The following is a 13,603-nucleotide window of genomic DNA, read 5'->3' as shown; positions in this document are numbered from 1 at the left end:
AGCCTAGTTGTATTGGAGCACTTGTTCTGAATAAAGTTGCTTCCGTGCATCTACACATAGAGTACACTATCAGTTCCTTGCATGTAAAAAACAGCAATGCGCTTGCATGAAGTCCTGAAGAGAAGAGAAACGAAGTATTCTGCTTTAGTTAGAAGAGCAGTGCAGTTAATGTGAGTTCTTTTCTTAGAAACAGGTCCAGAACAAAATGTGCCTGGGACGTTGTCCCAGTGTCCAAGTATCCTAACCCATACATTGTGCATTGCTCTGGACGTGTTATGGACTTTCAGCTTTGTGTGTTTCTGTGCACTGAACTTGAGTGACCATCCGAGGCATAGTAATATCCTCGTAACCGCATGTTACTCTTTTCTTTATATTTATATAGACCTCTCGAGGGCACAACGAAGCCTCGCCAACAGTTTCATAAATTTTAGGCTGGAATGCATCGGCAACAGCCAGACTGATGATGAAATTGTGATAGGTAAGTGCGTTTCATTGGTGACAATATTTGAGCCAGCTGTGTATACCACATTGCACCACAGCTATGGCTATTTGAGACTTGTGCTTAGAGATTTCTTCAGATGCACCCTTTGAACAGTGCTTGAATTGCCATTGTATTTGGAGGAAAACTTTCAGTATGAATTATACCTAGCTTAAGAGGAGGCTTTAGCTTGCAGCCAACTCTGATTTTTCTATTGAAGTATGTATGAAGCACAGAAATGTTTTTATTAGGCAACTGCTGAACCGACTTGAATTAAATTTATTGCATTTGGGAGAAAATTAAGACCACTGACTGCTGAAAGAAAAAGTTTGGTTTATGGCCTCCAATATTTACATGTTAGTGAACATTGTTAAACTGCACGAACAAATGGACCACAGAGACAGCATGAGACAAGGACGGGCGCAGTCCTTCCTTGTCCTATGCTGTCTCTGTGGTCCGTTTGTTCGCGCAGTTTAACAATGTTCGCTAACATGTACCAACTCGCCCAACAACAAGTTCTTCTAAACTAAATATTTACATGATTTACCGAAAATTAATAGACTTTTCAAAATTATTAAACAGAGTTTTTAGAAATTTTGAAACAGATTTCCATAACGAATCACCTTAAACATGTACGTATATCAATTCTGTGTGCTGTATCTGTTAGATAAGTAAAGGTGGACAAATATGAGGTGTTTTTGTGGTTAATTTTAAAAGATATTTTGCATTTTGGGGGCTACTAAAGCAAACTTTTGGGTTTACAAAAACATGCAGCATATGCTTCACATGCATACAGACTTATTCCAATGGGTATTGGCACCAACAAACGACTATTACTTACTTTAGCTTAATTAAGCATGAGTTTAAAAGAATAAAAGCAGGCAACATCATTTCCTTGACGTACCAAGACGCAGTGATGTCACAAAAGGAGGCAGGTGTTCACTCTTTGACCCCTGCTGGGCTTAAGACCTCCTGACAACAAGACGAGTTATAGCATGAAAACCCATGAGAACGCAAGAAGACCCACATGGCGCTACTTTCAATAGCTGTCATTATTTCCTTCGACAAGTCGAACTAAAATACTGTTTTGCGCTGTAGCTCACCTTGGCATAATGAACTAACCAAGCCCTTATCACAACCTCGGTTTCCCGAAAGCAGGAGGCCAGTGCACATTGAGCCGTGATGTAATGTGCAAAGGTCGATATCCTGATCATTTCAAAAAGAAATGCTGTGACGTCACCATGAAAAAAATGATATTGTAAGCATTTTAATTGAGCAATGGAGGTGGAATTCAGGGCTTTTCTTTTTCCTTTTTTTTTTTTTTCTTTTTTTGTTAATCCCCAAAGCACGGTTTTCAATGAGACGGCCAGCCTTCCTAAATGACGTCACAGTCCCATCTCAGACGCCTTCTATTAACTAGCTGGTGTTGTACACTACTGCAGCTATCGTCGCATTTTATTCCTGTGTTTTACATTCAGTTCTATGCTGAAACAGACCGTAGAAGCTTTAGTTGAAGCATTTTTTTTTTTTCGTACAAGTGTATGCTATCTTGCGTGTGCAAGCAGAGGGGGCAACTTCGACATCTGTGCGTATTATAAAGCCAATGGGAAATAAAGCCAAGAAACGCACAGGGTTACTTAGCTGTGCTTAAAATTGCAATGTAAAAGATAATACGGAAAAGGAAAATTGAAAGTAGGTGAAACGATAACTTGTCGCCAGTGGAAACCAGGCCCACAACCACTGTATTACGCATGCGTTGCACTACCAGTTGTGCTATAATGACGGCCATCAGTGTAACCACTATCTTGGGTATTTATGTGTACTAGACCTAGAGTGTTAGTCAGGGCCATGGCGGGTGGAGGCAGGACATCCTTTTTGCCCAATGTTCTTGTGATGTGTGTGTGTGTGTGTGTGTGTGTGTGTGTGTGTGTGTGTACTACAAAGCTTTGCATGCTGATACGCGACGCAAACACGGCTATTTAAAGAAACGTACGATAACAACAGTCTACAGAAACGCGGTGATACCGGACCACTGCATCAAAACAAGCATAAAATAATATGAAAGAGATACAGTATATTACCATCTTTACTATTATTTTGCGAATCATGAGACTGACAAGGAAAAATGGCACTTCCTAATGATCCGCATTTGCACCCAACGGCAAATTACGAGGGCTGTGGAGGCGGATCGGAACAGTTGGCAGACATTGCTCGCAGCCGACACCCCACCGGCAAGCGTCGACTGTATACCGGTATACTTGAGGGCCAACCGACTGTCCGCAGCTCATGCAGAAAAGCTCGTTTTGTTGATGTCGGTCGGCACGTTTCCGCATTGTGAATAGGCCATAGGGGCTTTAATACTTGATACCGACAACTGATAAGCCACAATCTTCGTCCGGGAGTGCGGTAGAGACCCTCGATTTTGCTGCCTGTGTGTTGTGTCCCCGAACGTGGCGGCCTCTTTGTTGGCGTCGCCGATCAGCCGACATGCGATGTAACGAGATCTGCCGGTGACGCGCTCGTGCCTTTATATTCCTACTCGGACGCGTGCACAACCACCGGCTCGCGCGTGCTCTTTGTGGTCTTCGTCACCGAGGCTGCCTCTCCCCCCCCCCCCCCCCCCCCCGCAGGACAAACAACGCGAAAACGCTGTAACGATGACGTACACGCTGTGAGAACGACGGGACAGCCGGCGCTAACCATTTGCGGTTGCAACTGCGTCCTTTATTTGACCCCATTTCTTCATGGGTTCTCTACTCCCCAAAGAATATCGCGTTCCCGCGCATTAGTCCTGATGGGAGTGAACATCGTAGTGAACATACAAGAATTTTCGAAATATTGTTAACCAGTGTATCAGAGTGAGAAAGAAATAGGCAAATACACACAAGAAAATATGAAGGCAAGCGCATCACTTAATCATCATTCTTTCTTCGTGGGAGTGTGGAGGGGCCATCAGGTTCCTTTTCGAGAAAAATTTGACGCGTTTACTTCCTCATAAAGAAGTTGCCGCACATTATGACCATCTATACTGGCTTCGGCGCTGGCCGTGCTGGTAACCGAGGTGTTTCAGCAGTTGTGCGTCTCTACAATGCAAGGTCATTTTACCGCGTGCCAATCTCCGCAGGAGAGGCAGTTTTAGTCCTGAAAACAGGGCTTCGCTAGGTTACACATTGCCACAGAAAGAAAATTGCGTGGTTTCGAAGTGCCGCTTTCATCTGTATGGTCAGCAGCACACGCAGAGTCGGCATCCTTTCTGATGCGTCCGGCCGGTGTCGACCCATCCGTATTCCTTATTGGTCGTTCCCGGCGAGGCATTCCCGTCGAATTGGCAGCGCAGGGCGGAGGACCAGAAGTGCCACTTAAATAAATTAGTTTTCTCTACATTTCACCCAAAAAAAGCCAGCGGCATGAGGTCACACTATTCCCTATGCGTACCGGCCGACACGAAGCCGGCGACGGTGCATGGCGACACTATAGCCACCGTACGCGTTGTCGGAAGCAAGCTCGGTGCATGCAGTGTACTACTCCGAACTGCAGCAGTGCACTCGCCAACAACTGTGTGCATGCTGACAACGAACAGCTGCGGCGCATGCATGCACGTGCGACGTGACGGCGCGTCAGGCATCTCAATGTACACTAAACATACACAGTGGCCGGGGTGCAGTTGCCCGTGCTCTGTGCTAACCGTCACGACTTTTTTTAAAAGTTTTTCTCGTAGTTCGGCGCATGAGTTAGAGGGACATCCTCCGTTACTTGCGCCGCGGCGATTCGCTGTATGTTAGTCTGGCGACGTCGAGGGCGCCTTCCACACACGACGGGCTGCCGTGGAAACGCCGCGGGCACACCGTGCTGCTCGCGCCCATTCCCCGCAGTTCGCTTCACCACAGTTCGCTTCAGCGCTGCGCAAATTTAGGGTGCTATCCTTTCGCTTAGCCCGCTGAAATTCATGGCCGGAATGCCATTTCTGGCACTGGCACATTCTGCCGCGTTGGCAGCGTGGACCAATCGGAAGAGCGCGCAGCCAGGGCTACACAGAGTGGCGAATTCGAAATTTTGCCGTAATTCGACAGATTCGCGAACTATTTTTGGTTCAGAGCAGTTTCAAGAGCTGTTGCTCCCCGACGCTCCTAAACTCGGCAGACAACTGTTTGCGGCTGGCCTGGGGTGCGCGAGGTTGTGAAGTCTCGCAATTACCTGAGTTGCTGACGCATCTCCTGCGCCATTCTATGGTTTACCGTATACAGATGCAGCCGCCATCGCCAGTAACCATGTAAGGTGACAGCTAGCTATGCAGTTGGTCGGCAAGGAAGTGCCGCCCTTTCGGACTCGGTGTGTCTGACACGTGCGCTTTTGTTTCGTTCCAGCCGGCTCGCTGAAGGAATTCGGTCGACTGCTGATGACCATCGAAGACGAGCGGGACCGAATGGTACGTGCTGCTTTCTCGAGCCCCTCACTATATGTGGGCCTCCACGCGAAGGCGCTGGTATAGATAGAAAAGTGCACCGGCCTGCAATACATGCAACGAATCTGTCTCAACTCTGTTTCACTCCGACTTATCCGCTCGTTTCTCTATGGTTACAAAAACGGCTAGACCGTCATTGTCCTTAAGAGCGCCTCTCAGAAACGGTAGCAGTATCAGACGGCAACCTTGTGGTCAATGAGTACTCACATGACATTTTTTATTCTTATTGTATATGTTTTATTTTTTTGTTTGTTCTATTTATGTATTTAACTGACGGTTCACAACGTTGAAACCCTTAGAGAGAAAAAGAAATCGTGGCGTGCCTCAGAGTGCCCTAAATAACTTACTACGATAACATTCCTGCGTACCAGTTTCGGTTTCACCGGCGTTGCGCAGCTGAGTTCTAGGTCCCGGTTTCGATTCCTGCCACGGCGGCCGCTTTCGATAGGGGGGCGAAACGGAGAAAACGCTCGTGTACTGAGGTGCACGTTAAAGAGCGCCAGGTGGCATAAATTAATCACTGCGGCGTGCCCCGTTATCGTGTCCTGGTTTCGGCCCGTAAACCCGCGGAGCTTAATTAATTTTAAGATTTAGTTTCGGTTTCGTTTCCCAAACGGGGTACGTGTCATGACGCAGAAGACTGTCGCATGAGAACAGACCATCGCGACGTTTCGGCGCTCGCTCCGGCTCGCTCGGTCGTCTCTTACATGCTGCTTCGTCGAGCCGCGCAGTGATTTGCTTGCGCGAGACTGCTGCTTCGGGTTGCGTACCTCGGGAGAGCACCAGCGTCCGCTCTCGGTGCGATGGCCCCTGTTGCGTTCGTCTTGTAAACGGTGGGTCGAGTGGGGACGGTGGACGAGGAACAGATGCTCGCGCGAGAAGGGAGAGAGAAAGACTGCGTGGCGCCGCCCTCGTCGATCCATGTGGATCTTTTACACGAGTCGGTAATTGAGGGTCGCAAGAACATGAATTTCATTCATTCGTTATTCACATTATCCAGGGGGGAAAATACTGGCATCGATAAAAGTTGACTCTCTCTCGCTCTCGCGCAATATTTTAGATCCATAGCCAAAGTACGGGTCTAAATGCGACATGTGTTTAGTTTCTTGTAACTTGCAAAAGAAAGCGCTAGCCTTCAAAATTCGTTCGTGCTGCGATGTCATTCAACTCTCCGCGCGCATTGTGCGAAACTATGTGCGATGATGTATGTGACAGGTTGGGGGGGGGGGGGGGGGGGGTCCGTTAGTTTCAGCTCATTGGCTCCCCTATAGCATGATTCTCGATGTAGCAGTCTTCTCGCCTCCGCGTCGTGGACTCGGATTCTTTGCCGTTGGTCTTCTCTGTATACCGCGTCCATTTGCAGAACCGTGCATTCCCGGGACCCTGTAGCCGCGTGTTTCTCGTTTTGTTTATCGTGCGCGCAGCGTCGACGCTGTGCCTCGGCACTCGTATACGTTTATAGCCGCGGCCGGAGCGGAGTTCGCGCTCGCTGTTTTTGTTTATCTTACTCCGCTTGCCCGTGTGCAGGACTGAGCAGGCCAGTGCTAAAGAGAAAAAAAAAGAACGAATGAAAGGCCCCGTAAGGTCGCAGTCGACCGCGCGTCTCACTACCGCTGGTCGCGGCTAACGGAAACCAGACATTCGCATGTGTACCAAACGGCCCGATTCGCTCGAAAGCTAGATTCAGTTGTGCCAGTTCCTGTCCCATTTCCTTCGCGACCGATGCGGGGAAAAAGAGCGCGCGGGTGCCAAGGGCACGAGCGCCGACGACCAGCCGGCTTTTTTTTTTTTTTTTTCCTTTCTTTTTCTGCGCCGCGCCGTATCTGCGCTTCCCACTCGCTCGTCACCGCGCTGCGCTCTCGGGAGTCTCTCCCGAGTTCGGTGCAACTGTCGGGTCGGTGGCGTATAGGCTGCCTTCGCGTCTCCCACGCGAGAAACGCTGTAGAACTGTTTTCGATTAGAAGTGCATAAGCGTCGGCGGCACCGGATACCTTCAAAATCATTACGGATACGCTTTCGCGGCGACGCGCGCATTTCGTTTGCGCCGTCTCTCCATATACCGCGCGTCGGTGGGCTTCGAAGTGGTGGGGGTCGTGCATTCGAGTCGACCAGCTCTCGGTTGCGCGCAGGACGTTGCGAGGTATGCGTGGCCCGTTACTACGCTGGATTTTTGCGTTGGGATGATCACGCATGATCGCTCCCGAGATCTTGGGAATCGATTGGGCTATGCTGTGGAGACGTTCAGTGGCCACGCTGTATGTAGCCTTCGGTGAAATCCTCCGAAAATCCTGCGATCGCACCTCTCGACGTACGGTGTGGAAATATTTCTTGGCGGAACCGGGGGAACGAACTTTGAACTCTGCGGAGACCTGGCTTTGCAGAGCGTTGAGCATGCCTCGCCTTCCCCCTCCCTCCTACTCTCTCTCTGTCTCTCTCTCTCTCTCTTCATTTGGGTGAAAATAAATAAATAGAGGAGAATGTTTTCTTTTTTTTTTACTTAAACTCTTTCTCCTTCGTATGCCCGAATGTCCCACGTTGTACTTTTATATTGTGACGCTGTCCCGACGTTGGTAACTCGTTGAATGTTTAGCATTTGTCTCACTCAAGAAGTGGCCGCGCTGCTCTTGCCCACATAGGCTCATATTTGTTTATCTAGGACACTAACCGATGAATTAAGCTTGGATTTTGTTTTTCGAATTTGAAAGTGGTAAGCAACACCGAACCAGCCATCACCGGCTTCTAACAGCTGTAGCATGTGAACACGTCACCACTGTGTCATGTTCAAAGCAGGAAGTAAGGACACTTATCAGCATACTATACGCGAGTAGAGAGGGAGAGATAAAATAAGTGAAAGTAGGGAGGTTAGCCAGCACTGCCGGAAGCGCCTATGGCCTGACGCATGGTGTAACACAGGTGTCACGAAGGAACGTCTACTATCGGCATTTTTATACGCTTGTAATACTCCGACAGTAACTTGTACAGTGAACACAATTGTGTGGTATGCTTACGTACTCTGCTACCAAAACGTTTCTGACATATCTGTTGTTGACACACGTGTCAGGAGGCGACATAGGAGGGTTTGTCACCGTCGAAGGTAGCAATTTGCAGAAATATTGCAATACGCTTGTCGCCGAATAACATGATAAATAGCGGCCGGGTGAGAGTGGCCCATTATTGTTTTTACTATAGCCCAACATGCACGCTTAGTGGTGCTCAAATGTGCAACCTGTGCGTATTTTGCGGCACTGAAGGGTTCATTGGAACTTCGGAACGTGGAGAGGCGTTACTAGATGCATTCAATTGCTAAGTATCTCTCTTTTAACTTCACGTTAGTCGTTTAGCAGGCAGTGAAAGCGACGACGTCATTTTGTGACTACGTATATATCTCTAGATTATGGCGGTCTTTCTGTGGGCTCTGATCGTTCTTGTGAAAAATAATGTCTGCAAGATTTATTTAACACTTTTCTTTTCTAATGCAGTGTAATTTCCTGTTCAGTATTTGCCGGTTAATTAACCTTGGCCAGCCGTACGTATAGGCGCAGGCTGTGGCGTCGCAGCGCCATGCTTGAGGAATCCGAAGGTGGCATCAGCTGCTGTTTCTGTCACTGCTGCGCCTTCTTTATTCTGGCATAGCGAACGTCCGCTCTCGTTAATCATGACCCGCTTGCTATTTTACTTCAGTGCACAGTATGTGCCAGCCTACCTGCCGCAGTGGCTTTATGCCCATAGCATTTTGCTTCAGAGCGCAATCGCATAGTATTGTTTTTTCATATATCCAAGTCTCAGCGTCCGCCTGCGGATATTGAGTAGAAATGGCATAAACGCCCGTGGCGTTGAAATTTCGGAGGTCCGTACGGCGTCTCGGTACAAGCGCAGTCGACGTCTAGAACACGTCAGTGTATATGACTTGCGACATCGAATATTATTTACGCGTGTGTGTGTGTGTGTGTGTGTGTGTGTGTGTGTGTGTGTGTGTGCGTGTGTGTGTGTGTGTGTGTGTGTGTGTGTGTGTGTGTGTGTGTGTGTGTGTGTGTGTGTGTGTGTGTGTGTGTAAAACTGTGCGGCTACGGTTCGAACATCATGCGCTCGCACATCGGACGGCGCTGATGAGATGGTGTGCAACCGCAGGAGACACGCCGGGTGTGGTGCCATGGGCGTACGGGCGACCCACGACACGGGGTGCGGTCACTCTTATCGGCAAACCTGCCGCGAATGACACGCTTTCTGACGCGTACAGTGCTCGCACCAGTGCGCTTACGTGGCTGCTGCTGTATGTTTCCGCGACGCCCTCGAGGCTACGCCCGCCCACTGCGTCTCCGGTCAAATTTGGTCGGAGGGGTTGTGGATTAGTACGAATCCGCCCCCGTCTAACTTGGCTGCCTCGATGCGCGGGTGTCGGTGCTCTCGCTGCACATAGTGGCAGTATACTATAACGAGGGCGCGTGTGTCGTGGCAGCCTGCGTCGAACTATCGTACGTCGGACCGCAACGCAGCTACGGTAGGCGCTTAAAAAATAAAACAAAAAAATAAAATAAAAGGTTGTACGGGCCGAAACCACGATCTGATTATGAGGCACGTAGTAGTAGAGCACTGTGGATTATAATTTTGACCTCCTGCCGTTCTCTAACGTGCACCCAATGCACGGTACACCAGCGTTCTTTTGCGTTCCGCCTCCATCGGAATGCGCCCGGAATGAGGTCAGGAATTGAACCCGCGACCTCGTGCTTGGCAGCGCAACACCGCAGCCGCTAGCACGGCGGTTCTTTGTCGGGCGGTGTCGCGGGGCGTTTCGTACTTCACGCTTTCCTCTGTTTGCGGCGATGTCGGCGTTCCGCGGCTCGTGCGTCTCACGGTTGATTCGGCACTGGTTTTCTCGAGTCGAGCTTTATATTGAGAGAAAAGAAGAAAAGTTTTCTAAGAAGTACGTCAAAAGTGCTATTCTGTACACCACAGAGTTTCGTAGCAGAATTAGTAGAAGGAAATGAGGTGTCATACTGTCCGTGCACACCCCTCCGGTACAGCGCTTGGTTCGTGCACGCGTTTCTCAAAACTTCGTCTCTTTGGCCTCGAAGAACCTCTCTGTTTCCCTCTGTAAACTTTTATTGCTTAAGTATCTTCCCTGCCAGGGGGACTTGCCCCCCTGACAGTTTTTACTTTGGGACCTCCTTCTGTAATACATTTCCTTTGTAATTGTCATGATGTCTAAGAACAATAAAATTGATTGATTGATTGATTGATTGATTGATTGATTGATTGATTGATTGATTGATTGATTGATTGATTGTCGCATCAAATTTCCGGCATAGTAATGATTAGCCTCAGTTTCCTTCTAATTTGTACCATCATATTGTTTTCGACATATTACATGTAAAGGAAACGCCATAAATTGACGAAGATAGTCACCCTTGGTGAACTTCATTGTTCGGAAGTCATCAAAATCTAGCGACACGCGGACTTAGGTCGAGACTGATCTACACAGTCGAGATTGGCATACGAGAATGAAGTAGTTGTCAACGTAGATCTCCACGGCTTTGGAGAAACATGCGACTAGCACGTAATTCGCACCTGAACCGCAAAGAACAATAAAACAAGCCGCACTTTACTTTCTCAACGAAGTCCTGCCGACTTGTATCACTATAGACCGTGTGAGACCCATCATTTCCCATTGTGGTTGTCCGACTGCTACGCCAGATTTCCTTCTAGTAAAAGGAGTAAAAAAAAAAAAAATCTGTGCTGCACACTTCAGAAAACCGCCATACTGGAGATTCTGGTGCAGGTGAGTCAAGTGAATTGCAGCGCTGAGGCACCCTTTGCTGATCGAACGCGTGGGACAGCAAACTTCCGCTCGACGTGTTCCAGTCCTTCAATAAGGGTGCTTTGCCTTGAGGCGCGCTTATGAAACTGCTTTATCAGTTTAAGTAAAGTGTTGTATTATTTGCCTAGTCACCGTGCTTGGATTAATATAAGGCGGCGTGCGATGCCACAGCAAACATTTTGGTCCTTTACCGACCACGGTACTCTGCGTGCATGTGACGACGTACTGCTCCCATGTTTGATTGATGTCATTGTTGTTGGTGCACCAGATAGTCACCTAAATGTTTCAGTTGTTTTATTGCGATAGCGATACGTGGAATTTGACGGTATCCAGGGTAGACCCCCCCCCCCCCCTTTTTTTTTTATTTGCGTATACAGCGGTCCGAGTTGGACGGACAGTAAACGTCGACCTGAATCTATTGATGATTTTATTGGGCGCCGGCGAACGCCGACAGTTCTTCGTCGGGCCCGCAAAACACGAAGAAAGTGCCGCGCGGCACTTTTCGCCTGACTTGCGGGCTTCGTTGAACGTTTGGAAAAAAATTTATGTAGCGCGTATTGAACAACAGGAAGGTGGACCGGGAATTTCGCTCCGAATATTTGCGAATTTTAATTAATAACTAGTTAGATAATTAGGCGAAATAAAAAAAATTGTCTGACTTGCCCCAAGCGACGGCAAACGGCATTACCTTGGTTCTGTTGAGCTACGTGGCACTCGCATACTTTTAAATTTTGGCAGAAGTTGCGTGGGACACCCTGTATGTGTCAGATGATCAGTACCGACATATTTCTGTTGAAACTATGCCGCATCGCACTTACTAGGATCTCGCTTATCAAGCGAGGATGCTGGGAAGCGTTGATATTTTAATTTGGTACTAAAGTTGGTCTCGTTGCGCCAGGCCTGGCGTCATTGACATAATCGTGACGTCATGAGGAATTCACCGATCCTGGGTACCGAAACTGGCTTCGTATTCGCAAGAAAGGCTGTTACTCGATAACTGTTCGTAAGGACAAATTCCAGCCGATCGTGTCGGTCAATGGCAAATAGCACTTGCCAACGAAATTATTTGTGAATTCAGCCTTTGGTTCGTATATAGTAACAAGCGTTATAGTAAAGTACTTAGGGCGCTATGGGACTTGCCAGTGGCTTTCCTTTTTAGGTTAAAAGCGTTTCAGTATTCATTTAACGTAGAAGAAATAAAGAGTCGAAAATAGCATGTTAGTACTCCTTTAGGTTCGCGTCGCGCGGAAGGGCTAGCGTGATTGACTGAAGCGTGACCCGAGGGTCGTGATACGCTTATCCTCGCACTTCTTTTGCAGCAAACATTCGGTCTCTTTCACTTGACACGTCTATATGGCTTTCCGGTGTCGTAAGTTTCGTTGTCGTATGGCGCTGCCGTAAACGTGTTTTATGAGCGTGCCAGCAGGCGCGTGAGCTTTGGGAAGGGCGCTTTGTGGACTCCAGAGAGCCCATAGAGACGGCGGGAAATGAGAGGCGTTTGGTGCGCCTTTGTGTACCTACGTTGTCTCTTCGTGCTATATTAGTCTTCTTCGGTCTGCGTACAATACTTCCACGCCTGAAGTCGTGCGATGTAATTATTTATGCGTCGACGTACACAAACGATGTGGTCTTGACAACCGCCCTATACTGCAAGCGGTTTTCGTTGTCGAAGAAAAACTCGACATCTCTTAGCGTTTAGGGAATCTTCTACTGTGGACACCTTTATGAAGATTATTTTGGAGGCGCATGTGTAAAGAAATGCTGAAGGCCAACGACGAGTTGAAAAACATGTAATGGTGCATCCTTTGGCGACTAAAAGAAGAAAGAAAAGGTTTCTTTATTTTATTTTTAGCCGGGAAAATGAAGTCCGAATTCGCCTTTCTCAAATTTCGCGCCGGAATCGGTGCGAACTTGTAGGTTAAGTATTTTGTTTGTGTGCGCGTGTGCCCTCATCAGTTTTAGTGAACACTCCACTAGCCTCGAGCAAACGCAGATTCGTTACGTCACAGAAATTTTCATTATGGAGTCGCCACCCGCGCTATTACCGGGCTTGAGGTTAAGCTGAGTTATTTGATAACCTACCCATATCTACTCCGACTTCGTATTTATCCTCATTGTCGCCTTAAAAAGGGTTAGTTGCTTTTGCTCTACGAATGCCAACCAGCCACGCTCATGCGCGCGTCTATACCACCGCCGCAGTTGGAGAACGCCCACAAGACGTTCATCGAGCCCATCGAGCGGTTTCGCAAGGACAACATCGGTGAGGCCAAGGTGAGTGTGGCATGGGCACTGTGCGCGCATTGCGCTGCAACTTCGCTGTACGCGCGGGCTGAAGAGCGCAGGACGTCTACTCTGCGAGGAGGGAGGAGGAGGGGGGGGGGGGTGTAGCTAATGCGCCATAGTGATGCGCAGCGGTGCTCACGTCGAGGTCGCAGGTTCGCCTATCATCACGCGTTGGCCGCGTATTTGGCGGCAAGACGCGCTGCAACAACACACTGCACGTCGTCGCCGCCAGAGAATGCAAAGAGAACCCATGTCGGGAATCTCGGGTTAATGCTCTTCGCGCAGAACTCTGCAACACTTTCCCAGCTATATACACGGCTGTGCACGTTCTATTATTTCGTTTGTACCGGTTGTATTTGACCTTCGTACGCCGCACACGCTATATACAACCCGGCGTCTGTAGTTCGTGGACCTGCAAGGCCGGAATGGAATTCGTCTGAGCTTGATTCGTGGCTAAGGCTTATTTAGAACATCCGACATTATAGGGTACGAGACAAAAGGGACACGTTCTCGTATAGTGTCTCCTCGTTTTGTTCCGTGTCTTCAGTTCAGCTCTCGCCTGAAC

At 48.5% G+C, this 13,603-nt stretch overlaps 1 protein-coding gene across 3 annotated transcripts in view; it reads left to right on the top strand.

Moving 5' to 3' along the window:
• Positions 1-13,603, top strand: part of Graf (GTPase regulator associated with FAK) — a 64,060-nt gene that overhangs the window by 3,105 nt on the left and 47,352 nt on the right. For all 3 annotated transcript variants that reach the window (XM_050182995.3, XM_055073811.2, XM_050182994.3), the window contains exons 2-4: positions 383-478; positions 4,843-4,904; positions 12,955-13,026. In XM_050182995.3, coding sequence (XP_050038952.1) covers positions 383-478; positions 4,843-4,904; positions 12,955-13,026 — 230 coding nt within the window. The remainder of the gene's footprint in view (positions 1-382; positions 479-4,842; positions 4,905-12,954; positions 13,027-13,603) is intronic.

The sequence above is a fragment of the Dermacentor andersoni genome, chromosome 4, assembly GCF_023375885.2.
Source record: "Dermacentor andersoni chromosome 4, qqDerAnde1_hic_scaffold, whole genome shotgun sequence".
NCBI lineage: Eukaryota > Metazoa > Arthropoda > Arachnida > Ixodida > Ixodidae > Dermacentor > Dermacentor andersoni.
Note: the sequence above shows the minus strand (reverse complement) of the source record. Positions and strands in the feature narration are given on the sequence as shown.